Source organism: Eriocheir sinensis, chromosome 60 (genome assembly GCF_024679095.1).
Source record: "Eriocheir sinensis breed Jianghai 21 chromosome 60, ASM2467909v1, whole genome shotgun sequence".
NCBI classification, from domain to species: domain Eukaryota; kingdom Metazoa; phylum Arthropoda; class Malacostraca; order Decapoda; family Varunidae; genus Eriocheir; species Eriocheir sinensis.
Genome location: NC_066568.1, coordinates 7,538,679 through 7,564,262, shown reverse-complemented (window position 1 = coordinate 7,564,262; position 25,584 = coordinate 7,538,679). Strand labels below are relative to the sequence as shown.

General features: G+C 43.6%; 1 protein-coding gene across 1 annotated transcript in view; it reads left to right on the top strand.

The window, feature by feature from the left end:
- Positions 1 to 25,584, top strand: part of LOC126985852 (uncharacterized) — a 172,806-nt gene that overhangs the window by 134,457 nt on the left and 12,765 nt on the right. The window contains exon 3 of the mRNA XM_050841322.1: positions 10,039 to 10,336. Within this exon, the coding sequence (XP_050697279.1) occupies positions 10,039 to 10,336 (298 nt within the window). The remainder of the gene's footprint in view (positions 1 to 10,038; positions 10,337 to 25,584) is intronic.

The following is a 25,584-nucleotide window of genomic DNA, read 5'->3' as shown; positions in this document are numbered from 1 at the left end:
ACATGTTTTCGGTGAGTTCATGGTCTGTTCTGATTTTTAGGCGAATTAGGTGATGGTCGCAACCATCCAGTTTTTCGCCGACTTGACATTCACGTGTGAGATCTGAATCACTCACGAGTACTAGGTCTAATAAGTTATTTTCCTCGTCGGTTGGGTAACAATCTGAGTAAGAAAATTGTCCTCTAACATTTCGAGCAATCTGTTACCCTCCCGATCTCCAATCATCGTGGTCCAGTCAATGTTGGAACAGTTAAAGTCCCAGATAATGACTGACTGTTTGTTTTGTGTTATGGTGTGAATTTCCTCGTACAGCGCTTCGTCGTCCGCTGCTTGTTGCTTTGGAGGTCTGTAAACGGTTCCAATCGTTATTTTGTTGTACTTGCTAGTCTCCAGTTCAACATATACAGTGTCATATTTCTCTGAGTCTTCTTTGGTTATTTCCACGGCAGGGTATTTGTTCTTGACGTAACAGATGACACCTCCTCCTTTCTTGTGAAGTCTGTTTTTGTAGAAGCTCTCGTATCCCGGAATTGAGAATTCGGTCATTAGGTGGTCAGAGGTGGCCCACGTTTCGGTGATGGCAATCACGTCCGGACTTTCTACGTCAACATAGGCAAGTAACTCATCCCGTTTGGGTATTAAGCTCCGCGCGTTGGTGTATAGGACAGAAATGTCCTTCTTGACTTCAACGCTTCGCGGCACAGTAGTCTGGTGTCTGCTTGTGTTCACTGTTGGGGCCTTGGTGTGTAATGAGCGGTCCCTACTGGTTTGTTGTTTACGATACTTTGGTGCCCCTCCCGCGCTCGGAGTTTTTTGAGTACAAAAGTACCTCCTCGTTCAGCAACCTACCAAGCCGTGCTGAGCCAATCGCATTGAGGTGAAGACCGTCAGGACGGAAAAGGTCGGGGATATCATAGAAATGATCCCACTGACTTGCGAACGAAACTTCCTCGTTCTGGCAGAGGTGCTTCAATCTGTTGTTGATGTTCGACGCCTTTCTGTGAAGGCGTTGATTCTCGGAAGAATCCCTGAGACAATGATGTGGCTTGACTTTTCCTTGAAGCGGCGGATTACTCGTCGGTAGTCAGCTATAATTTCCTCCGTGGACATTGTTTGAACGTTGTTCGTGCCAGCGTGCAAAACAAAGAGTGTGTCCTGCTCCGTGCGGTCTGAGACGAGGTCTACCGCTTCTTCTATATATTGTAGTTTTGCACCAGGAATACAGTAGCGTCTTCTGTTCTTGATACTTCGTCCACAGAACTCAGTCAGTTGTTCTCTAACAATGCTGTCACCCACCAGTTTTATGTTAACCTTGGTGTTGATTCTTGATCCGTTGAAGTGTGATCCGTCTTCACAGGAGACGGCTGGGAGGATGGTCTTCCGTCTACGCCTGCAAACTAGGGGGTAGGAGGAGGAGGAGGAGGAGGAGGAGGAGGAGGAGGAGGAGGAGGAGGAAGAAGAAGAAGAAGAAGAAGAAGAAGAAGAAGAAGAAGAAGAAGAAGAAGGAGATGATGAGATGATGAGGAGGAGGAGGAGGAGGAAGAAGAGGAGGAGGAAGAGGAGGGGAAAGAGGAGGAGGAGGAGAAGGAGGAGGAGGAGGAGGAGGAGGAGGAGGAGGAGGAGGAGGAGGAGGAGGAGGAGGAGGAGGAAGAATGAGAGGAAAAAGAAGATGAAGAAGGCGTAGAAGAAGCAGAGGAGGAGGAGGAGGGAGTGGAGGAGGAGGACGAGGGGGACGAGGAGATGGATGAGCGGGCAGCGGAGGTGGAAGCAGAAGAAGAAGAAGAAGAAGAAGAAGAAGAAGAAGAAGAAGAAGAAGAAGAAGGAGAAGAAGAAGCAGAGGAGGAAGAGGAGGAGGAGGAGGAAGGGAGGAAAGAAACATATAAGGAGGGAAGGGAAGGGAGGAAAGGAAAGGAATGGAAGGAAAAGAAAATAAATAGAAAAAGTAAACAGTTGTAAATTGGAGTATGTGGAAGGGTGGAAGAATGGAAGGGTGGAAGAGGAGGGCTAAGAGTAAAAAAGAACAAAATAAAGGATGTATTGAGTGGATGAAGGGGAGATGAGGAGATGGAAAAGGGAAGTGGAAGTATTAAAGGAGAGGTGGAAGAAATAAGTGGAGAGGTGGAGAGGAGAATAAAGATAGGTGGAAAAGTGAAAGGGGAGGTTAAATAGAACTAGGTGGATGTGTGGAGAGGTGGAAAATAATAAAAAAAACTGCATGTGGAGAGGAATAAGAAAGTGGAGGTGGAGGAGACAAGTGGAGGGTGGAGGAGTGAGAGGTAAAATCTGTATGGGAAAGGTGAAAGAGAAAAGTGGAGAGGTAGAGATAAAGATTGCATGGGAGAGGTGGAAGAGGGGAAATGGATGGAAAGGAGAATGTGGAGAAGTGGAGATAAAGATTGAATAAGATAAGGTGGAAGAGAGAAGTGGAAGGAAGGAAAGTGTAGATAGGTAAGAAGATAAAATGTGGATGAGAGGAATACATAAGTGGAGAAATGGATAAACACATAAAGCTTGCCTGAGGAGAAGTGGAAGAAGACGAGAGTGTGGAAGGAGGTGGATGAGCAGAGAGTGGAAAGACGTGGATGAGGGGAATGTGAAGAGGGGGATGGAAGGAAGGGGAAGAAAAGAGAGGTGGAAGAAAGGTGGAAGGGGAGGTGAAGATGGAAGGAATGGAAGGGAAAGTATAGTGGATGGAAGGGAAGAGAACGTGAGTGGAAAGAGTGGAAGAGGAGGTGGAGTAGGTGGAAGGGGAGGTGGAGAAGTAGGTGGAGACGGACAAGATGAAAGGGAACGTGAAGTGGAAGGAGAAGTGGAAGAGGAGGTGGAGTAAATGGAAGAGATGGAAGGGGTGGAAGGGAAAACGGAAAAGTTGGATGGAAAAGGAAAGTAGGTGGAAGGAAAGAGGGAGTGAGAGGAAGGTGAGGTGGAGTAGGGGTGGAAGAGGTGGAAGGAGGTGGAGTGGATGGAAGAGATGGCAGGTGCAGTGTGAAATGTGTTTGCATAAATCACTTAAATCCTTCACGCCTCCTCCTCCACCTCCTCCACCTCCTCCACCTCCTCGGAAGACATTACACGCTCTCACTTGCCTCGTCAAATCCACTTTCCCATCATCCCATTTTTTTAATTATCCTCCTCCTCCTCTTCCACCTCTTCCACCCTTCTTCCTCCTCCTCTCCTTCTCCCTTCTTCCACTTGACTCCCTCCCTCTCCTCCTCCTCCTTTACTTACTCTCTTACACCACTCTTCTTCCTCCTCCTCCTCCACTCCTTCCTCCACCTTACTTTACCTTCTCTTCCTCCCTTCTTCCACCTTTCTTCTCCTCCTCCACATTCTTCTCTTTCCTCTTTCTCTTTTTCTCCACCTTCATCTCTCCTTCCATCTTCCTATTTCCACCTTCTTCTCTCTCTTCCTCCTCTTCCTCTCTTCATCCACCTTCCTCCTCCTCCTTCTTTTTTTCCTCCACCATATTATCTCTTTTCTTTTTCCCTTCCTTCACCTTCCTCTTCCTCTCTTACACTCCTCCTCCTCCTCCTCCTCCTCCTAACCTTGAACCGTCAGCCGCTAACTAACTTCATCACCTTCTTCTCCTTCAACAGACTTGCTAACTACCCTTCCCTCCCTTCCTGCTGTCCGCCTGCATGTTTGCCTCCTCCTGCTGGCTCGTCTGGCGTACTGTGTGACCTGGACTCTGCTTGCTGGCCTATTTATTTCACCTACCTACCTATCATGCCTACTTACTTTCATCTTCCTATTTTACGTTGATTTTTTTGACTTATCTAACGAGTGACTTTTAATTCTTTGTCTTATTTTCTATGTATCTATCTACCTATCTATCTACCTTTTACCTTCTTGTTCTATGTTCATCTTTCTACCTCTGTTCACTTTTTTTTTTTTTACCTACCGACTGACCTGATTAATTACCTTACCTGTCCATCTACCTGTCAACTACCTTCCCTTTTCTTTACCTTTCTTTCCCTCCTCACGTTCCTTACCTCCGTTCAGTTTTCCTATCTACTTACCCTATCTACCTGCCCTCCTTCAATTTGTCTACCTACTTTTCCCCTCTTACCTTCATTACTTACCTTCCTCCCTTCACCTTCCTTACCTACCTACCTTCCTTAATTAATCTTCCATATCCTACCCTTCCTCTTACTCCCTTTAATTAGCCATCAACATACCTACTAACTCCATATCCTACTTACCCATTCATGAATCTAGTGGGTGGAAGGGAAGGGAGAGTGGAGGGAGGAGTGGAAGAGGAGGTGGAGAGGTAGGTGCAGACGGAAAAGATGAAAGGGAGAGAGAAGTGGGTGGAAGGGAAGGGAAAGGGGTGGAGGAGGAAGTGGAGTAGATGGAAGAGATGGAAGGGGTGGAAGGGAAAGCGGAATAGCTGGATGGGAGAGGAAAGTAGATGGAAGGGAGGGGGGAGTGAGGGGAAGGTGGGGTGGAGTAGGGGTGGAAGAGGAAGTGGAGTAGATGGAAGAGATGGAAGGGGTGGAAGGGAAAGCGGAATAGCTGGATGGGAGAGGAAAGTAGATGGAAGGGAGGAGGGAGTGAGGGGAAAGGTGAGGTGGAGTAGGGGTGGAAGAGGAGGAGGTGGAGGGGATGAAACTATTGACTTACTTGGTTTACTGTACAATATTTACTTACGTCACTTACCAATTTACTTAACCCACTTACTTACCAAAACTACCTACCTATTTTCCTACTTACATGTTTAAATTAGTAGAAAAATGAACTTCCTTTTTCCTACTTACCCCATTCTGAATTTGACTTACTTAAACACATCACCCTGCTTCTTCCTTCATCTACTTACCTACATTCGTCCTTGTCATACTAACACACTGACTGACTGGTATACATATTTCTCTCTCTCTCTCTCTCTCTCTCTCTCTCTCTCTCTCTCTCTCTCTCTCTCTCTCTCTCTCTGGCTCTTTTCATATTTCTATTAATTTTTGTTTGTCTTTTTTGTCGTTTTTCTTTTGTTTTGTCTATTTATCTCTTTGCTTTTTTGTGTTTCTTTTTGTGTGTTTATTTATGTTTCTGTCTGTCTGTCTTCCTCCTCCTCCTCCTCCTCCTCCTCCTCCTCCTCCTCCTCCTCCTCCTCGTCTAATCTCACATCCTTAATAGTTTCCCCTTAATGTTCCTTATTACGATTTTGGCCTCTCTCTCTCTCTCTCTCTCTCTCTCTCTCTCTCTCTCTCTCTCTCTCTCTAAGCTAAAATCACCGCTGGAAGGACAAAAATACACACACACACACACACACACACACACACACACACACACACACACACACGCGTAATCACAGCTGACTCTTCCAACTTGGGAGTGTAATTGAATCATGCTAATTGTTGCCGGTTACGGGGAGCCTTGCACGGGAACAGAGGTAAGGAGAGATTGTGAGGAAAAAGAGTGATTAAGGGAAGGAAGAAAAAGATGAGGGAAGGAAGGAACGAAGGAAAGGGTATCATATGTAAGGAGAATATGAAGGAGTGCGGGAGGGAAGGAGAGAAAGAGAGAAAGGAGGGAAAGAATGAGGGAGGAGCTAAAGAAAAAGGAAGAAATGCAACGAAAATATGATGAAGGTGCGAGAGAAGAAAAGAAGAAATAGATAAAGAACACGAAGAAAAAGAGGAAGAGAGGCAAAAAGGAAAGTACGAGAGAAGCAAAGAAGGGAAAGAGGAGCAACGAAAATATGATAAAGGAGGAACAGAAGAAATCATGAGAAGGGAATGAAGGAAAAAAGAAAGGAATAGAAGAAGAAAGGAAGAACGAAGAACGAAGGAAGAAAGGAATGAAAACAATAAGAAATAGAAACAGACATAATACGATAAAGACAGCGAAGGAGGGAAGGAGAAGAAAGAAATGAAGAAGGGGAAGATTACGAGTTTACGAATAAGGAGAAATGGCGAAGCGAAGGGATGAGAGAGAGAGAGAGAGAGAGAGAGAGAGAGAGAGAGAGAGAGAGAGAGAGAGAGAGAGAGAGAGAGATCGTGATAAGCAACGTCATGGAGAAACTATTTTGGTTACGAGATTAAACGGAGGAGGAGGAGGAGGAGGAGGAGGAGGAGGAGGAGGAGGAGGAGGTGGAGCAAAATGTGAAGAATGTGGAGAAGAAGGTGAATGAAGAGAGGAAAAGGAAAGAGAGGAAGATGGAGGATAGGAGGAGGAGGAGGAGGAAGAGGAGGAGGAGGATGAGGATGAGGAGGAGGAGGAGGAGAAACTTGCCGGAGGTAATAAAAAGCTGTTTCGTGATTTAGCTTAACATGAATTAGCATAAAAATGAGAGAGAGAGAGAGAGAGAGAGAGAGAGAGAGAGAGAGAGAGAGAGAGAGAGAGAGGGGGAAGATTCGTTACCCCAATATCGTTACGTCACTTTATTGTCTACTCTCTCTCTCTCTCTCTCTCTCTCTCTCTCTCGTAAGACACGCAAAAGTACAATTTTCAGACAACAATATTACTACGTTTTCTTTTCCTTTTCTTTATAAATCCACAACATTTTTCTTTTCCTCTTCAGACCGTAATAATAGAACATCAACAACAACAACAACAACAACACTACCACCACCACCAACAACAACAACAACAACTATTAAATTCTATACACTAAGGGAAGATCTGACGAATATACAATAAAATAAAGAAAGAAAGAAAGATAAAGATAATTAATATGCGAGTAAGCAAACAAATACACGTTTAAAGGAAAAAAAGAAAAAAAAGTTAAAAATACAAACATATGCACACACACACACACACACACACACACACACACATAAACATTCCTCCACACACACACACCTGCCGCCCAGCCATGGAAACACAAGCACCTGTAATTAGTCACGTGATTGCAATTAGGAGGCGCATTTGAAGACGTCCTTTAATTTCTCTCAGGTTAATTAGTGCCTCCCAATCATCGTCATCATCAGCAGCAGGTGTTCTATCGCTCAGGTGTTACTAAGTCGCGTCGAGGAAAGCGAGAGTTTTGAGGTGAATGTGTCAAGATTCGCCGCCCGAGGGACCAGGTGTTGAAGTCAGGTGTGCGAGTTAACTTTTCCGTGATCAAGTTTGGAGATTAATTAAGTTCGTCTTCTCCAGGATTTCGGGGTTCACACACACACACACACACACACACACACTCAGATTTGGTGAGGTTTTAGTGGAGGAGTTTGTGGGAATTTCCTTGGGTAGTTTCATGAGCCTTGTGATAGCTTCGTAGCGATTGTTCTGTGTATTTCCTTGGGTAGTTTCATGAGCCTGGCGTCTAGTTCCATATCCATATTGATTTCAGGGCTCACACACTCATATTTGGTGAGGTTTTAGTGGAGGAGGTTGTGGGAATTTCCTTGGGTAGTTTCATGAGCCTTGTGAGTTTTCTGGTGATTGTTCTGTGTATCTCCATGGGCAGTTTCATGAGTCTGGCGTCTAGTTCCATATTCTTATTAATTTCAGGGCTCACACACACTTTGGTAGAGGGGGAGTTTCATGGGTTTTGCGTCTTAGTTCCATATTCTCCAGCATTTCGGGGCTTTTTTTTTTTTTTTTTTTTTTTTTACAGCTAAAGAAACAGCTAAAGGACAACCTCTCCTCTCCTCTCGAAATTGACCTCTTTTTCGGCCGCCTCTTTTGATTCTTTTTTGTAGGAGCAGCGAGTAGCGTTTTTTTTTATTGTTTCCTTTTTTGTGTGCCCTTGAGCTGTCTCCTTTGTTGTAAAAAAAAAGGTGTAAAAAAAAAAGCCCGCTAATCGCTGTTCCTACACACATATATTTACGGCTTTGGTAGAGGTTGTGTTAGTGTATCCATGGGTAGATTTATATATATTTTTTTTAGGTCTATATTCTTCTTTTAGCCCTTCTCCCTCTTTCACTTTTCGTCCTTTAATTCTTTCCTTTACTTATTTCGGAGCTTACACACACATATTTACGGCTTTGGTAGAGGTTGTGTTAGTGTATCCATGGGTAGATTTATATATATTTTTTTTAGGTCCATATCCTTCTTTTACCCTTCTCCTTCTTTCTCTTTTTCTCCTTTGCTTATTTCCTTTACTTATTTCGGAGCTTGCACACACATATTTACGGCTTTGGTAGAGGTTGTGTTAGTGTATCCATGGGTAGATTTATATATTTTTTTTTAGGTCCATATCCTTCTTTTACCCTTCCCCTCTTTCTCTTTTCCTCCTTTACTTTCATTTCTTTCCTTGTCCCCCTCCCTCCCACCTCTTTCTATTCCATTCTTCTCTTTCTTGGCTGCATTTGTTTTCTCTCCCTCTGTACATATCTATCTTTCAATACAGTTATCTCTATCACTATAACTATTCATTTGAGAACTATCTATCTATCTATCAACCTATCTATTTATCTATCTAAACCAATCCATGGGTCGTATTGTAAGACATTTCGCCGCCCAAGAACACATAATTGACAAGACTTTCGTGGGAGTTGTGGGCATTTCCAGGAGTAGTTTTATGACCCTGGTGGTAGTTTGACCCTTCTTCTGTACCACGAACCAGAAGAAACACTCATTAGAACCCGACTGACCCCCTCTTAACCAATCTATGGGTCTTATTATAAAACATTTCGCCGCCCAAGAACACATAAATTGATAAGACTTTCATAGGAGTTGTGGGCATTTCAGGGAGTAGTTTTATGACCCTGGTGGTAGTGTGACCCTTCTTCTGTACCATGAACCTGAAGAAACACTCATTTGAACCCGACTGACCCCTTCTTTGACCTTTAGAAGCAGCTGATGTGAGAAGCGAAAGTGTCTTATATTGCCGACCTATAGTATGAAACGATGCTGGAGATTTACCAACAACAATACTAACACAACAGCGAAGTACTCACCAGCACGAAGAGACGGCCAGAGCGATATCAATACGTGCTGGAAAGAAACGTTCAAATAATATAACACAAATCCTGTACCCCGACACACACACACACACACACACACAGAATCGTTGACAAAGGGAATACAGCAGACGAGACATAAATAAAATATAAGTCTAACACACAGAAAGGCTCATGCAAAATAAAATTATGTTCGGGAAAGTAAAAGTAACACGATTTTAATTTACATCATTACCTGAATAAGAGAGCGAGGATTAACTATACATGCTTACGTTAGGGCGGCCGTGGAAATCACTCTGACTTAAAAACGTGTTCACATTCTCTGCCTTGCATATTTCACGGGGCAGAGACTCAAGCGCGGGCAGCTCCTGGGAGAGAGAAAAGGAAAACCCTCTGGACCTGTGATGTGCCACGCCTCACTATCTCACCTCACTCAATCCTCACAGGTGTCTCCATCCCCTGGTACGAGGAGGCGCAGTTACTGACCATACCTAAAAAACTAATTAACTAACCCACAAGACACACCCACACCTCAACCCTTGTACAGGTGACCCCACGTTCTCACAGGTGTCTCCTTCCCCAGGTACGAGGAAGCAAAATTACTGACCATACCTAAAAAACTAATTAACTAACCCACAAGACGCCCCCACACCTCAACCCTTGTACAGGTGACTTCACGTTCTCACAGGTGTCTCAATCCCCAGGTACGAGGAGGTACAATTACTGACCATACCTGTAAACCTAATTAACCAGCCCACAAAACACACCCACACCCCAACCCTTGTACAGGTGACCCCACGTTCTCACAGGTGTCTCCTTCCCCAGGTACGAGGAAGCAAAATTACTGACCAAACCTGTAAACCTAATTAACCAGCCCACAAAACACACCCGCACCCCAACCCTTGTACAGGTGACCCCACGTTCTCACAGGTGTTAGGAGGCACAGCTACCGATTAAACTTATAAATCAAATCAATATAATCAACCAAATCAAATCAAGGCACTTTTCCATCCAATATTGACCTTTTTTTGCCTCTCGTTCTGTTTTCTTTATCGGAGCCGCGCCTTGTGAACTTTTTTTGATTTCTTGTTTCTGACCCCGAGTTGCTTCCTTACTATAAAAAATAGACCCCCACACCAACACCTATACCCTTGCACAGGTGACCCCACGCTCTCACAGGTGTTTCCTTCCCCAGGTACGAAGAGGCACAACTACTGAACGAGCTGCAGGACCCCCTCTCCCCCACCTCCTACCGGTTCCAGCAGCTCATCTCAGAACTCGCAGAGGCGGCAACGGAAGCAGAGAGCCTAGAGGGCGGCCCCGATGGCATCCCCCTGCCCGCGGAAGTAGCAGAGGCGGTGGCAGAAGCCGAGGCCGCCGCGGTAATGAACGGGGGAGCGAGCGGAGGCAGCTGGGGGGCGTCTGGGGTCCCTGCTGTAGGTGCTGACCCCCGCTACCTGCTGGTCAACGAGTACCTGTCCCGCGCTGCTGAGGTGAGCGTGTGTGTGTGTGTGTGTGTGTGTGTGTGTGTGTGTGTGTGTGTGTGTGAAAATGTATTAGTTAAATAGATAGATAGTGATAGATAGATAAATAGATAGATAGATAGAGAGAGAGAGAGAGAGAGAGAGAGAGAGAGAGAGAGAGAGAGAGAGAGAGAGAGAGAGAGAGAGAGAGAGAGAGAGAGAGAGAGAGAGAGAGAGAGAGAGAGAGAGAGAGAGAGAGAGAGAGAGAGAGAGAGAGAGAGAGAGAGGGGGGGGTCCCCTTCGTCTCCCTCTCATCCACCGTTCTTTATCCTAATGTCCCTCTCAATGTTCTGCTTTCCTTCCCCTTCAATCCAAAGCCCTCTCCCTTGCTGCCCCATTTGAGATCCTTCAGAGATGTCCTACTGAGTCCTACGCATCCTTTGATCTTGGTCCCACTTGGTATGGTTTAAAACTGTCTTCCTAAATTTGGTGTGTCCTTCAAAATCACGTGTCCTTATAATTCTGTTTGGTGTCCTTCAGAAATATCCTACGTTGACTTAAGTACGATGTTATTTCCTCTCATGCTAAGATAAAGAACGAAGACTGATTTAAATGCTTAGGTATGTGTAGAACGTTGACTTAAATACGACATTGTTCCCTCTCATGCTAAGATACAAACACAGACTGATTTAAATGCTGAGGAAAATGTAGAACGTTGACTTAAATACGACATTGTTCCCTCTCATGCTAAGAAACACAACGAAGACTGATTTAAATGCTGAGGAAAATGTAGAACGTTGATTTAAATACGACATTGTTCCCTCTCATGCTAAGATACAAACGCAGACTGATTTAAATGCTTAGGTATATGTAGAACGTTGACTTAAGTACGACATTGTTCCCTCTCATGCTAAGATACAAACGCAGACTGATTTAAATGGAACGTTGACTTAAGTACGACATTGTTCCCTCTCATGCTAAGATACAAACGCAGACTGATTTAAATGCTTAGGTATATGTAGAACGTTGACTTAAGTACGACATTGTTCCCTCTCATGCTAAGAAACACAACGAAGACTGATTTAAATGCTTAGGTATATGTAGAACGTTGACTTAAATACGACATTGTTCCCTCTCATGCTAAGAAACACAACGAAGACTGATTTAAATGCTTAGGTATATGTAGAACGTTGACTTAAGTACGACATTGTTCCCTCTCATGCTAAGAAACACAACGAAGACTGATTTAAATGCTTAGGTATATGTAGAACGTTGACTTAAATACGACATTGTTCCCTCTCATGCTAAGAAACACAACGAAGACTGATTTAAATGCTTAGGTATATGTAGAACGTTGACTTAAATACGATGTTAGCTTGGTCCTGGGTATCCTAATCTGTCTTTCTCTCTCACTTATATCCTTAGAAATAGTCTCTAGTCTTACTTTTTTTCTCATTTTTTTATAGATTTTTCACTTTTATAAATATTTTTAAATCGTATAATTTTTTTGTTACTCTATGTTTTTTTCTCCTCCGTATCATAAAGTATCCTATCCCACTTTTTTCTAACATATTCTTCTTTTTCTCGCTTTTGTTAATATATTTTGAAACAATCTGTTCGTATATTTTCTTTTCCCTTAATTATTTTTTCACTTTCTCTCCTTCATTTGTCTTTCTAAACAATCCAGTCCTATTTTTTTTTTTTATCGTCCCTAATTTCATCTCGTCCCTTTCCTTTCTTTTGATAATATTCTTAAACTATCTTTTCCCATTTTTTCTCTTTCAATATATATTTAATGTCTTCCTTTTTCTCTCTATTATCAACATTTCAAAACAATCGAATTCCAATTTTTTCTCCCCTTCTTTATTTTTATTAATACTTCAAAATAATACATTCCCATTTTCTTCTCTCATTTTGTTTGTTCCTTTTTCATCCCATTAATAATATCTCTAAACCGTCTATTTCAACTTTTTCTCTTTGTTTATTTCACTTCTGTCCATTTTTTTATTCAATTTTTCTTCAATTCGTCTCATCAGCTCTCCTCCGCTTACTGATAGTCTTCTATCTCTTAAATTTCGACGCCATGTTGCCTCTCTTTCTATCTTCTATCGATATTTTCATGCTGACTGCTCTTCTGAACTTGCTAACTGCATGCCTCCCCTCCTCCCGCGGCCTTGCCACACACGACTTTCTACTCAAGCTCATCCCTATACTGTCCAAATCCCTTACGCAAGAGTTAACCAGCATCTTCACTCTTTCATCCCTCACGCTGGTAAACTTTGGAACAATCTTCCTTCATCTGTATTTCCTCTTGCCTACGACTTGAACTCTTTCAAGAGGAGGGTATCAGAACACCTCTCTTCCCGAAATTGACCTATCTTTCGGCCACTCCTCTAACTCTTTTTGGGAGCATTGACTAGCGGGCTTTTTTTCCATATCTGTTTCCTTTTTTTTAAGCCCTTGAACTGACTCCTTTGCTGTAAAATAAAATCTCTTTCGTTTATAATCCTTTGGGAAACACCCCAAAAAGTGATATCCCAAGCAAATATCGAACAGCAAAATAAAAATAATGCAAAGTAATTTCGAAAAAGCCGTACAATTGGCTAAAACAATACCGAAGAGTGGAACATTTCGAGGCGGTCTTCCCAACAATGTGGTCTTTTGAAAATAATGTAAGGTCAGGTATTCCAAGGGAGCCCATTCCTAATTCCCGCCATCATTCCAGGGCAAGGAACAGGAATATGCCGGAGATGATTTTTCTTGGTGTGGAGGAACGATGGGAATGGAGGAGAGAGTAGGAAGGGAAAGTGGGGAGGAAAAGGAAGGAAGAGGGGAAGGAAGGAAGGGAAGGAGAAAAGAAAGAACGAATGAATGAATGAAGGAAGGAAGGGATGATGCGTGGAAGAGAGAAGGAAAAAAGGAAGGGAGAAATGAGAACAGGAGAGAGTAGGAAGGGAAGGTGGTGAGGAGAAGTAAGGAAGAGGGGAAGGAAGGAAGGGAAGGAAAAAAGAAAGACCGAATGAAGGAAGGAAGGAATGAAGGAAAGGATGAAGTATGGTAGAGAGGAGAGAAGGAAGGGAGAAGTAAGGATAGAAGAAAGGAAGATAAGGAAGGAAGGAAAGGAAAAAAAAAGGAAGGAGAGGGAGAGGAAATGCGGATATACAAGGGAGGAAGGGATGGAGAAAAATGAGGAGCAAGCAGGAGAAGAACAATGAGGGAAACAAGGGTAATTAATGAGGGAAGGAAGGAAGAAAGAAAGGAGGAAGAGGAGGAGGAGGAAGTAAGAGAAAAAGAAGGGACATAAAGGAAACAAAGGAAGAAAAGGAGAGTTAGGGAAAGTTAACTGGAGGAGGAGGAGGAGGAGGATTAAAAGAGGCGGATGTGGGACAGTGGAGGAGGAGGAGGAGGAGGAGGAGTAGTAGGAGGAAGGAGAGAGAGAGAGAGGAGAGAGAGAGAGAGAGAGAGAGAGAGAGAGAGAGAGAGAGAGAGGAGAGAGGAGAGAGAGAGTGAGAGAGAGAGAGAGAGAGAGAGAGAGAGAGAGAAAGTAGGAGGAGGAGGAGGAGGATGGAGGAGGAAAGTTAGCAGAGAGAGAGAGAGAGAGAGAGAGAGAGAGAGAGAGAGAGAGAGAGAGAGAGAGAGAGAGAGAGAGAGAGAGAGAGGAGAGAGAGAGAGAGAGAGAGAGAGAGAGAGAGGCGTGTGTATGGGGGAGGGGATTATGTCTCCGGTAATGACGAGGGCGGAGGAAAATATTGTCGTTGATAATGAGGAGGAGGAGGAGGAGGAGGAGGAGGAGGAGGAGGAGGCGTTGGTGGTCGTGGTGGAAAAATGAAGAAACTGAAATACTCTCTCTCTCTCTCTCTCTCTCTCTCTCTCTCTCTCATTAATATTGGGCATTATGAAATATTCTTTACGCGATTAAATTACCATACTTCTCTCCTCCTCCTCCTCCTCCTCCTCCTCCTCCTCCTCCTCCTCTTCCCTTACACCTTCTATTTCTCTTCTTTTCTTCATTTCTATTCTTGCTTTTCTATTTTTATTGTTTTATTGTGCAGTCTGAATATTCCCTCTTATTCTTTGTCCTCTCTCCTCCCTCCCCACCTACAATTCATTCTTCTTTTATTTTCTTTCCATTATTTTCCTTCCCTTTCCTTCCTTCTTATCCATTCATCTCATTTTCACTATTTCCTGTCTTACTCTCCTTACCGTTCCATTTTCGCTTTTCTTTCCTTCCCTTCTATTTTTTTTTCTATCATCATCTCTTCCTTCTTTTCCCTGCGTTCATTTCCCTCCCTTCTCCAAAACCTTCCTCTCTTTTCTCCCTCTCCTTTCCTTCCCCTTACACCTTCTTTCCCTTCTTCCTTTTCCTCCCTTACATCTCTTCCCTCAATTGAGTGGAGTAGGTAGGAAGACACCTACCGAAACGGGCGTAAGCTACTCCCGGTGAGGTATATATGGGAAGCGAGGAGGGTGCTGAAGCCCTCCAAAGACCCTTCCCATGTCCTCACTAACCGTTTCCCTATTGTCTCATCAACACCAGAGAGTAGTTCATCATGCTCTCTAAAGACAGATCCTCTCTCTTTCCACACCACACTACATTCACACAACATACACACCTTTTCCCAAAATCTAAAATTCAAACTGGCAAAATTACGCTCTGCCTCGGGGGGACCAAAAATTCCCCCAGGGAGGACTCCACTTCTGGCTGCCGACTTGAGAGGTGTCTTGATAACTCCTCGAACCTCTTTCTTATCAGTTTCTGCTCTTCTCTTACCTCACATCTTTCCCCTCTTGTCTCTCCCTTCACACTTTCCTATGCTCCCTTCCTTTCCTCTTCTTGCTTCGAATCTTCTTTCTTTTCTCTTAATTTTCCTTTTTCTCCTTTCTCTCGATTTTCACATCTTTTCCCTCTTGTCTCTCCCTTTACACTTTCCTATGCTCCTTTCCTCTCCTTTTCTTACTTCGTATCTTCTTTCCTTTCTCTTAATTTTCCTTTTTCTCCTTCTTTCTCTCCATCTCTCCTCTCTCCCTTCGTTTCGTTCAATCATTCTCCCTCTTTCCTCTCCCTGCGTTCATCTCTCTCCCTTCTCCAACGTCTTCTTCCATTCCTTCCCTTAATTATTTCCCATTCCTTTTCTCCCTTCCTCTCTCTCCCCCTCTCTCCTTCTCCCGACCTTACTCTCTCCCTCTCCCTCCCTCCTTCCCTTTCTCTGGGTGGCCGGACACAAAGTGGCGGCTATTTACTAAAACAACCTCTTTAAACACACTCCTTTTCCACCTTGGGAGAGAAGATGGCGGGTGTTTGCCGAGTGTGGGAGGAAGGAGGAGGGGGGTGGAGGGAGAGGTGGAGGGGAGGATGGGGAGAGTGTGGATTGAGAGGTAGGGGAGGGAGAGAGAGGCTGAGAGGATGAGGGAGGGAGAGTTAGGGAGGAAGGGAGAGTGAAGAAGTGAGTGAGGGGAGAGAGGAGAGGGTGGGAGAATGGAAGAGAGGGAGAAGAGGGGAGAGGGGGTGGGTGAGGAGGAAGGGAGATTAAGATGGATAGCGGTGATGAGAAAGGAAGAAAACGGAGAAGGGAGATGTGAAAAGGAAGGTCAGTGGAGGAGATGACGGTGAAAGGAGAATAAAGGAGGGAAAGGAGGAGAGGAGATAATGGGAGATGAAAAGAAAGGTGAGAAAAGTGAAAGAGAAAGAGATGATGGTAAGAAAGAAAGGAGGGAGAGTAAAGGAGAGAGGAAGGAAGGAGGGAGGGAAAAGAAGGGAGAATGAGAAGAATGAGGAAGATGGGGGTGAGAAAGAGGGAGAGAGAGAGGGGAAGAGGATGATAGGGAAAAAAGGAAGCTGAAAAGGATGAGGGATGAAGATGAGAAGGGAAAAAAGAAGATAGGAGAGAGAGATGAGGATGAGAGAGAGGAGAAGGAGGAGGGTAGGAAGTGAGTTAGTGAGTTTTAATAAAGAAATAATATTGTTCCAGACACGAGAGGTTATGAAGCACTGTGGCAAGATGGAAGCAAAACGCCCAGCTGAGGAGAATGTTTAGATGTGAAGGGGGGGGGGAGGGGAGAGGGGGGGGAGCAGTGGGGGAGGGGAAAGCCGAAGGGATGTGAGGGAGGGAGGGAGGTATTGGTGGGAGGGTAGTGAGGGAGAAAGGAGGGAGGGATAGACTGGTGAGAAGGGAGGGAAGGAGAAGGAGGTAAAAAGGGAGGGAAGGAGATAGGAAAGGATTGGTGGGGAGAGAAAGGAGGGAAGGATTGGTGAGAAAGGAGGGAAGGAGGAGGTAAAAAGGGAGGGAAGGAGATAGAAATGGATTGGTGGGGAGAGAAAGGAGGGAAGGATTGGTGAGAAGGGAGGGAAGGAGAGAAGCATGGGAGAGTGGAAGGGAAAAGAGGTAGAAAATGGATGGAAGTAAAGGAGAATGGAGGAAAGGAGGGATGGAATGGAGGAAAACAAGAGCAATTAGATTATGTTCGTGCTGGTTATTTACAATCGAACGTAAGGAGTCTGCAAGAGGCCGGTAGGTCTATACAAGGCAGCTCCTGTGAACCTAACCCCACCTAACCTCACTATCCATGAACTTCCCTAACCAATTTTTGAAAGTATCTATCGTATTGGCACTCACCATATGACTGCCAAGCCTGTTCCACTCACACACATGTTAGTAAACCAATTCTTGCCTATGTCTGTGCAGAGTCTGAATACGGCACACTTAAGCCCTTTCCATGTGTCCTACCCTGCTCACTTACCTCCAGAATCTTATTAACTTCCCCCTTATTAATGCACCTTCATCCATAAGCTCCGATCAAGTCTCCTCGCACCATTCTCCTGTTTAGACACCAATACCTGCCTAGGGGAGTGTCATTTAAGGAATAATTACGTGAAGGGTTATTCCGCCCACACTCACAGCACTTCACTTCCCGAAACTGAGCTCCATCTGCCACTTCCCCGCCCAGTCATACAATCCATCAAGTTGGCTCTGAAGTCTTGCTGTCACTAATTTGTCTTTGTTCGTTTCTTTCCTTACTAAATGTGTTTGTTACTACGATTATTTACGACAACAAAATCATTTACTTGTGTGTGTGTGTGTGTGTGTGAGAGAGAGAGAGACAATTATACAGTTTTTCGTCTGTTCTGTATCTCCTTCCTTCCTTCCTTCCTTCCTGAATACCTTACTTCGCTACTTTCCTCCTTCCTTCCTTCATTCCTTCTTTCTCCTCTTTAATCTTTCTCTTTTTTTTTTGTTCGTTGGTATTTATTTCTTATCATTATTTTTTCAAGCTCATTCTTTTCGTCTGTTCGTCAATCTTTTTTTCTGTCTATTTTGTTTTGTCTGTCTGCCTGTAGGTAAATATTTTTCTGTCTGTCACTCTGTTTACTTGTCTGTCTCCGTCTGTCCTTTCTATCATATTACATCATCACTTCGTCTTCCTCCTTCTTAATATTATTCTAAGCCTTTCATCTTCAATCTTTTTAATGTATTTTTCTTACTGTTGGTTTTAATTAATAAGATTTGTAACGTAACTAAATACATCATCTCTCTCTCTCTCTCTCTCTCTCTCTCTCTCTCTCTCTCTCTCTCTCTCTCTCTCGCACGCTCTCGCGATATATATCTCAGAGAGAGAGAGAGAGAGAGAGAGAGAGAGAGAGAGAGAGAGAGAGAGAGAAAAGAATGTTAAGCTCATTTTCAACAATTTCCTTTCTCCTCTTCCTCCTCCTTCCCATCTTCTCTTCCTCTTACTCCTAATCTTCTTCCCTCTCTTATTTTCTTCTTCTTCCTCCTCCTCCTTCTTCTCAGGTTTTCAATTCTCCTCCTCCTGCTCCTGACATTTTTGTTCTTCCTCCTCCTCTTCCTCTTTCGCCTCCTTCTCCTCTTCTTCCATCGGTCTTTCCTAATACTCCTCTTATTCTAGGTATTTATATTTCTTCTCTTCTTTCTTTCTTCTTCTTCTTCTTCTCCTCCTTCTTCTTCTTTTTCTCTTTCTTCTTCTTCTTCTGCCTCCTCCTCTTCCTCTTAAACTTTTCTCACGTATTTTTCCTAATTTTCTTCTTACTCCTTTTCAGCTTCTCCATTTTCCTCCTCCTCCTTCTCCTCTTTCTCCTCCTCTTTCTCCTGTTACTTCTCTCTCACCTTTCCTCCCTGAATTTCCTTTTATCCATCGTCTTCTATGCATTCCTTCTTCTCCTTCTACGTAACAATCCACTTCCTACTTCTTCTTCCTTTTTTTCTTTCTTTCCAGTTTTTCTTCTTTTCTTGTTCTTGTTCTTGTTGTTCTTCTTCTAGCAATCATTATCTTCTTTTCTTCTTCTTTTTCTTCTTTTTTCTTTTCTTCTTCTTTTTCCTCTTTTTGCAATCCATATCATAATCTTGTTTTCTTCTTTTTCTTCTTCTTCTTATTATTATTCTAGCAATTCCTGTTCTTCTTCTTGTTTTTCTTTTCTCTTCATTTTTCTTCTTCTAGCAATCCCTCCTCCTCCTCCTCCTCCTCCTCCTTCTCCTGCTTCTCCTCTCCTTCCAGCTTTTTTCCTCCTCCTCCTCCTCGTCAAACTACATTCCTACTTTTCTTTTTCGTCAACTTAATCTTTTTCCTGTACCGCCACGCCCCTCTCTCCCCCCACATTCTCCTCCTCCTCCTCCTGCCCCCCGCACACGTCGGGGCAACCAGGGGCATTAGCCTGAGTGGGTGCTACAGGGGGTCGCAGAAGGGATCAAGGCTGTCCGCGACGATTTAGTGGGATGGAAAAGAGACTTGGATCCCTTTTGCGTGTATATTTCACTCCACTTATAGTTTTTTTGGGGGGACGAGGTTGTTGTGTTTATTATTTTTTTGTTTTTTTTTAAGAGGAAGAAGAGGAGGAGGATACAAAGAAGGAAGGAAATGAAGTAATACGATTATATGCCTCAAATAAGGTCTTGAGTTCCCTATATTTTTACTCATCAACTTTATTCAAGAAGAGGAGAAGGAAGAGCCCCGAGGAGGAGGAGGAGGAGGAGGAGGAGGAGGAGGAGGAGGACGAGGAGGAGGAGGAGGAGGAGAGGAGGAGAACAAATTGAAAGAAATGGGGAAAGTAAAAAGTTAGGAGAGAGAGAGAGAGAGAGAGAGAGAGAGAGAGAGAGAGAGAGAGAGAGAGAGAATGGGAAGAGGATTGTGAAGCTCATGTGATTGATGGAAGAGCGTGAATGTTAGAACAATGGTGTGTGTGTGTGTGTGTGTGTGTGTGTGTGTGTGTGTGTGTGTGTGTGTGTGTGTGTGTGTGTGTGTGTGTGTGTGTGTGTGTGTTTGTGGACAGGTGTGATAAATGACCCACCTCACACCTGGTCCTTGTATTGAAAAAAAGTGATATCTGGTAAAATGTTTTCATCTTGCTCTCCCTCTCCCTCTCCCTCTCTCCCTCCTTCCTCCTCTCTTTCTCTTCCTTTCCTTCTCAAACCTTCCTCTACCCTTTTTCTTCCTCCACCTTCGTCCCTCCCTCTTTTCTTTTCCTCCCTCCCTTCCTCTCTCCCTTCCTTCCCTCCTTCCTCCTCTCTCTTCCTTTCCCCCTCCATCCTTCCTCTCCCTCCCTCCTTCCTCTTTTACCTTTTTTCTTCCATCACCTTTTCTCCCTTTCTTTTCCCCTTTCCTCCCTCCCTCCCTTCCTTCCTTTCCCTATCTCCCTTCCTCTCCCTCTCCCCCTTTCTACCTTTCCCCCTCCATTCTTCCTCTCCCTCCCTCCTTCCCTTTACCCTTTTTCTTCCTTCACCTTCTTCTCTCCCTCCTTTCTTTCCTCCCTTCCTCCTTCTCTCTCTCTCTCTCTCTCTCTCTCTCTCTCTCTCTCTCTCTCTCTCTCTCTCTCTCTCTCTCTCTCTCTCTCTCTCTCTCTCTCTCTCTCTCTCTCTCTCCTATTGTCTCTGTTTTTTTCCTTTCTCTATCCCATAATCTTTTCATCCCTCCTTCCTATTCTCTCTCCCTTCCTCCTCCTCCTCCTCCTCCTCCATCTTCCTTCCTCTCTCCAAGTCTCCTTTTATTAGGGTCAAAAAGTGAAGAGATGAAGGGAATATTAAACAGAGAGAGAGAGAGAGAGAGAGAGAAATAAAACAAGTAAAGCCAATCAACAAACTAATGAATTAAAGAGAAAGAAAGAAAAAAAAGAAAGAAAGAAAGAAGGAAAGAGTGATGAGAGAAAAAAAAGGTGTTGAGAAAGAGAAGGAGAAAAAAACTTAATGAATCCTATAATGAGATAGTAACAATGATAATTAGAAGAGAGAGAGAGAGAGAGAGAGAGATCTATCAATCTCTCTATTCATATCTATCTATCTTTTCCTTCATCCTCAGCTATCTTTCTATCTGTCTATTTATCTATCGATCATCTTCTAGATATCTTCCAATCTCCATTTTTTTTTATATATTTTACCTTCATCCTCAGCTATCTTTATCTATCCTTTTATTTTCTACCTTCAAAGTTATCCTCTATTCCTTTTCAATATCTGTTTCTCTACATATTCACTTTTTCCGCATATTCAGTTTTTTATTATATATTTCCCCTTCATCCTCAGCTATCTTTATCTATCAATGTATTTTCTACCTTCAAAGTTATCCTCTATTCCTTTTCAATATCTGTTTCTCTACATATTCACTTTTTTAGATCTTTTTCCAATCTCCATTTTTTTTTATATATTTTCCCTTCATCCTCAGCTATCTTTATCTATCAATGTATTTTCTACCTTCAAAGTTATCCTCTATTCCTTTTCAATATCTGTTTCTCTACATATTCACTTTTTAAGATCTTTTTCCAATCTCCATTTTTTTATATACTTTCCCTTCATCCGCAGCTATTTTCACCCATTTATATTTTTTTCCTATTCCAGTTTTCTTTTCTCCTTTTTCTCTCCATTTTCATCGTCTTCCTTCTTATTTTTTCATCTGTCATAAACTTTTTTCGATCACGTCTATCTCTGTGCGGCCACCTCGTCACTGTCAGGCGCAAAGTTTCCATAAGAAGACCGAGGAGGAGGAGGAGGAGGAGGAGGAGATGGTGAGACAGATGACAGGGAGAAGGAGGAAGAGGAGGAGAGGAAGAAGGATGGAAAAAGGTGAAGTTTGAAGTATTTTCTTTATTCGGTCAGGTAAGAGAGAGAGAGAGTGTGTGTGTGTGTGTCTGTGTGTGTGTGTGTGTGTGTGTGTGTGTGTGTGTGCGTTACAAACAAAGGCTCGGCAGGAGGAGAAAAGTAACACAAAGAGATGCCGTGTGTGGGTAGCCTTGACACACACACACACACACACACACACACACACTCTCTCTCAAATTCCCCAGTTACATTTTTTTTCAGTAATATTTTCTTTCCACTAATTACTCTCTTTTTTTTCTCCCCCATAATCAATCTTTCATTAGGTAGAGTTATGTCAGTCTTAATGATGATGATGATGGTGATGATGGTGATGATGGTGGTGGTGTAGGTGGTGATGGATTAACTGAGCCCCATCAGGTTGAAAAAATATACCTTGTTGATGCTGCCACCTGTAGAAAGGAAGGGAAGGGAAGGGAAGGGAAGGGAAGGGAAGGGAAAGGAATTAAAGGGAAGGGCATGAGAGGGAAGGAACGGGAAGGGAAGGAAAGGGAAGGGAAAGGAAGGGATGGGAAAGGAAGGAAAGTGAAGTGAAGGGACGGGAAGGGAAGGTATGGTTAGGGATGGGAAGGGAAGGGAAGGGAAGGGAAGGGAAGGGAAGGGAAGAGAGGGAAAGGGAAGAGAGGGAAAGGAAGGGATAGGAAAGGAAGGAAAGGGAAGTGAAGGGACGGGAAGGGAAGGGAAGATATGGTTAGAGATGGGAAAGGAAGGAAAGGGAAGGGGATGAGAGGGAAAGGGAAGGGAAGAGAAGGGAATGAAAGAGAAGGGATAGGAAGATATGGGAAGCGAAAGGAAGGGAAGGGAGAGGAAGAGAAGGGAAGGGAAGGGAACGAAAAAGAAAGGTATGGAAATGAAAGAAAAGCGAAAGGAAGAAATAGATAGGGATAATCAAAAAAGTTGGTTAGAAAAGGGAAGGAAAGAGGATGGATAGATAGACAGAGGATAGGAGTGTGATTGAGAAAGAAAGGGAATGGAAAGATAGGGAAGTAAAAATAGACGTGAAGGAAAAAAAGAGGAAAAGAAGAGAAAAGAAAATGAAGACGGGAAGTACAGAGTAAGCAAAGGCGATAAATAAGGAAAGGGATGGAAAAGGAAGGGAATAGAAGGGAAAGATAAAAAGAGAGGGAAAGTGAATGCTAGGAAAAGTCAAGGTTATGATAGAGAATTAAATAAAGTAAAAATTATAAAACTATGGATCAAAATTTACTGAACTAGAAAACACAATTAGAGGAGAATAGACCCAACAAAAAGGGGAAGGTCAGGTGGAATAATGATAGGGAAGAAGGGATGGAGTTAAAGAGAGAAGAAGGAAGAGGAGGCTTGGGAAATTAAATAAAGGAAAGAAGATTGAAGAAGTTATTAAAGATGAGAAAGGTAGATAGACCAAAGGGAAAAGATAGGAAGAGAACGAAAGGAACAAGAGGAATGGAAGAGGAAAAAGGGAAATGATGAAGATAGGCAGATAAAAGACGAGAATAAGAGAGAGGAAGAAACCAAAGGAAAGAGATAGAAAGAGAAAGATGGGAAGAGGATGAAAAGAAAAGAGCATACAGGAGAGAAATGGAGAAGAGGGGAACGAAAGAAGGAACAAAGAAAAAGAGGAAGAGAAAAATCAAGGATAGAGAGGAAAGAAAGATAAGACTAAATGAGAGAAAGAGAGAGATGATGATAATACGAAAGGAAGAGATAATAGAGGAAGGGAAGGGAAGAAGAGAGAAGGGAGGAAAAGGTCAACGGAGATAAAAAGAAACAGAGGAGAGAGAGAGAGAGAGAGAGAGAGACTAATCCAATATATAAGTAGTCCAGGTGAAGACAAGCGCAGGTAACTTCATTTCCTTACCTGTAATATTTATCTGTTGTCTGCCTCTCCTATTTTTATAATTTTTCCACCTTTTCCTCCATTCCCTCCATTTCTTCCCTCATTCCCTCTCCGTTAACAGTGCTTTCATTTTCCTTTCTCTTCCACTTTTCTCTACAGTAATTCCTTCCTTTCCTTTCTTTGTCCCTTCCGCGTTATCTTTCTGTTTCCTCTCTATCCTTTATTTATCCCTTATCCCCCTTTCCCTCCAGAACGCTACGCCCGTACGCCGGTCACTTCACCACCGCCACCCCATAACTGAAATGAACTGTAGTAGTGTTCAGAATCCGGTTTAGGTTGGTCTACATTAGGTACGATTATGTAATCAAGGATATTTTTGCCGGGAAATATACTGAGATTAATTAGAAGAGGATTATGTGGGTTGCTTGTGAGCTACGACCCGCGCGTCACCCACAGCTCAGCGGCTCAGGGAGGTGCCAATCACGCAAACACGTTAGAAATATGCCTTCCGGGGCGACTGGCTGGGCGGTACTTGGCTCACGGCTCAGCGCTTCACCTGTCCTGGCCGATCACTGTCCGTCCTTCCCCGCCCTCCGCTCCCTCGCCCGGGCTGGTCCTCGGTGTGCCGGGCTGATCTCTGCGGCTTTGCATGAAGGAGTTGGCTCGCGGCTCTGGCCAGGTCACACTCCTCTCTTGGGCACGGGAGGGGGCGGGTTGGGTTCTCTAGCGTTGACTTTCTTGGGTTCGGGTGTGGTGTGTGGGTCTGGGGGTCTGGGGGTCTTTTCCGTCCCTTTCTCTTCGCTGTTATACTATTTTTCTCTCCTTTTCCTCTTTCCCTTTCTCTTTGCCTTCTTGATTCCATTCTGTCCTTCATTTCCTCCATTTCTTCTTCTATTCCTTCTCTTCCATTTTACTTTTTACTTTCCTTATCTCAATTTCTTCCTCTTTTCCTCTATCCTCATCCTTTTTGTCTTCACGATGCCTCCCTATCCTTCATTCCATCCATTTCTTCTTTTCCTTCTCTTCCTCTTTTCTCTTCATGTCCATTTCAGTCTATCCTTTCCATTTCTTCCTCTGTTCACCTGTTTTCTTTGCTGTTTGTTTTCATATCCTTTTCTGTTTTTCCCTCTTTCAATTTCTTCTATTTCTTCTCTTCCTCTTTGGCACCTTATACCCCTATCTGTCCTCCCTTGCTTCTTTTTCCTCTTTTCTCTTCCTATATGCTTTCACGCCCCTTTCAGTATTTTCTTCACTTCCTTCCTTCCTCAATTCGATTCCTTCGTCTTTGTCTTCACATCTCTTCTTTGTTCTCCCTTCCCTCCATTTCCTCCTCTATTCCTTCTCTTCGTCTTTTTCTTCATGTCCCTTTCTATCCTCCCTTCCTTCTATCTCTCACTCCTTTCCTCTCTCTCTCTTCTTCGTTTCTTCCTCTCTTTTTCCTATACTCTCTCTCTCTCTCTCTCTCTCTCTCTCTCTCTCTCTCTCTCTCTCTCTCTCTCTCTCTCTCTCACTCACTCCCCTTCTCCATCCTCCCCCTCCTTCTCTCCCCTCTTCCTTCCTTCTTCCTCCTTTCCTCCATTTTCCCTCTCTCCCTTCTGATTAATCTCCTCTCCCACCTGTTACCTGAAATACCTGAGCTAATCAAGTACAGGTAAATAACACATTCCTGACTTTCGTGACCAATAATACCTGGGCGAGATAGGTACAGGTAGATAATTAGATGGATAGGTTGCTAGGTAGGTAGACAGACAGGTAGAGGTGGCTGATTAGATGGATAGATAGACAGATAGATAGACAGGTAGGTAGATAGGTAGGTGTGTAGGCAGGATGGAAGGTAAGAGGCAAATTGGTAGGTACGGAAATAGATAGATTTTTGTGGTTGGATAAATAGATGAATAGACTGACAGATGGATAGATTGATAGATTGAAAGGTGTGTCGGCAGGTAGGTAAAAGGTAAATACGTATGAGGTAGATAGATATAATTAAGTAGATAAGTAAGGAGAATGGTAGATAGATTTTTTTTTCTGGTTCCCTCCTATTGCGCAGGTAGACTTTCTTGGTAGCCCAGCACGTTATGGCGCAGGCAAGTGTTTATAGTGGCGCCATCTTAACTGGCTCATGCTGTACCCCGGAGCTCATCTTTGATTTTCTTTTTAGAGAGAGAATTTTGAGTCCGGGTTGATAGGTGGTTTTCAGGACAGCATGTGGGTAGTCTTAGGCAACTTGACGGCGGCTGAAGAATCCCAGCTTGGTGGCACCGGGCGGGGATTGAACACACATCGTCCTGAACGCGGCGCCGTCACGTTATCCATTCAGCCACCGCCTCCCCATATAGATATAGATAGATAAATAGGTAGAGGAGAGG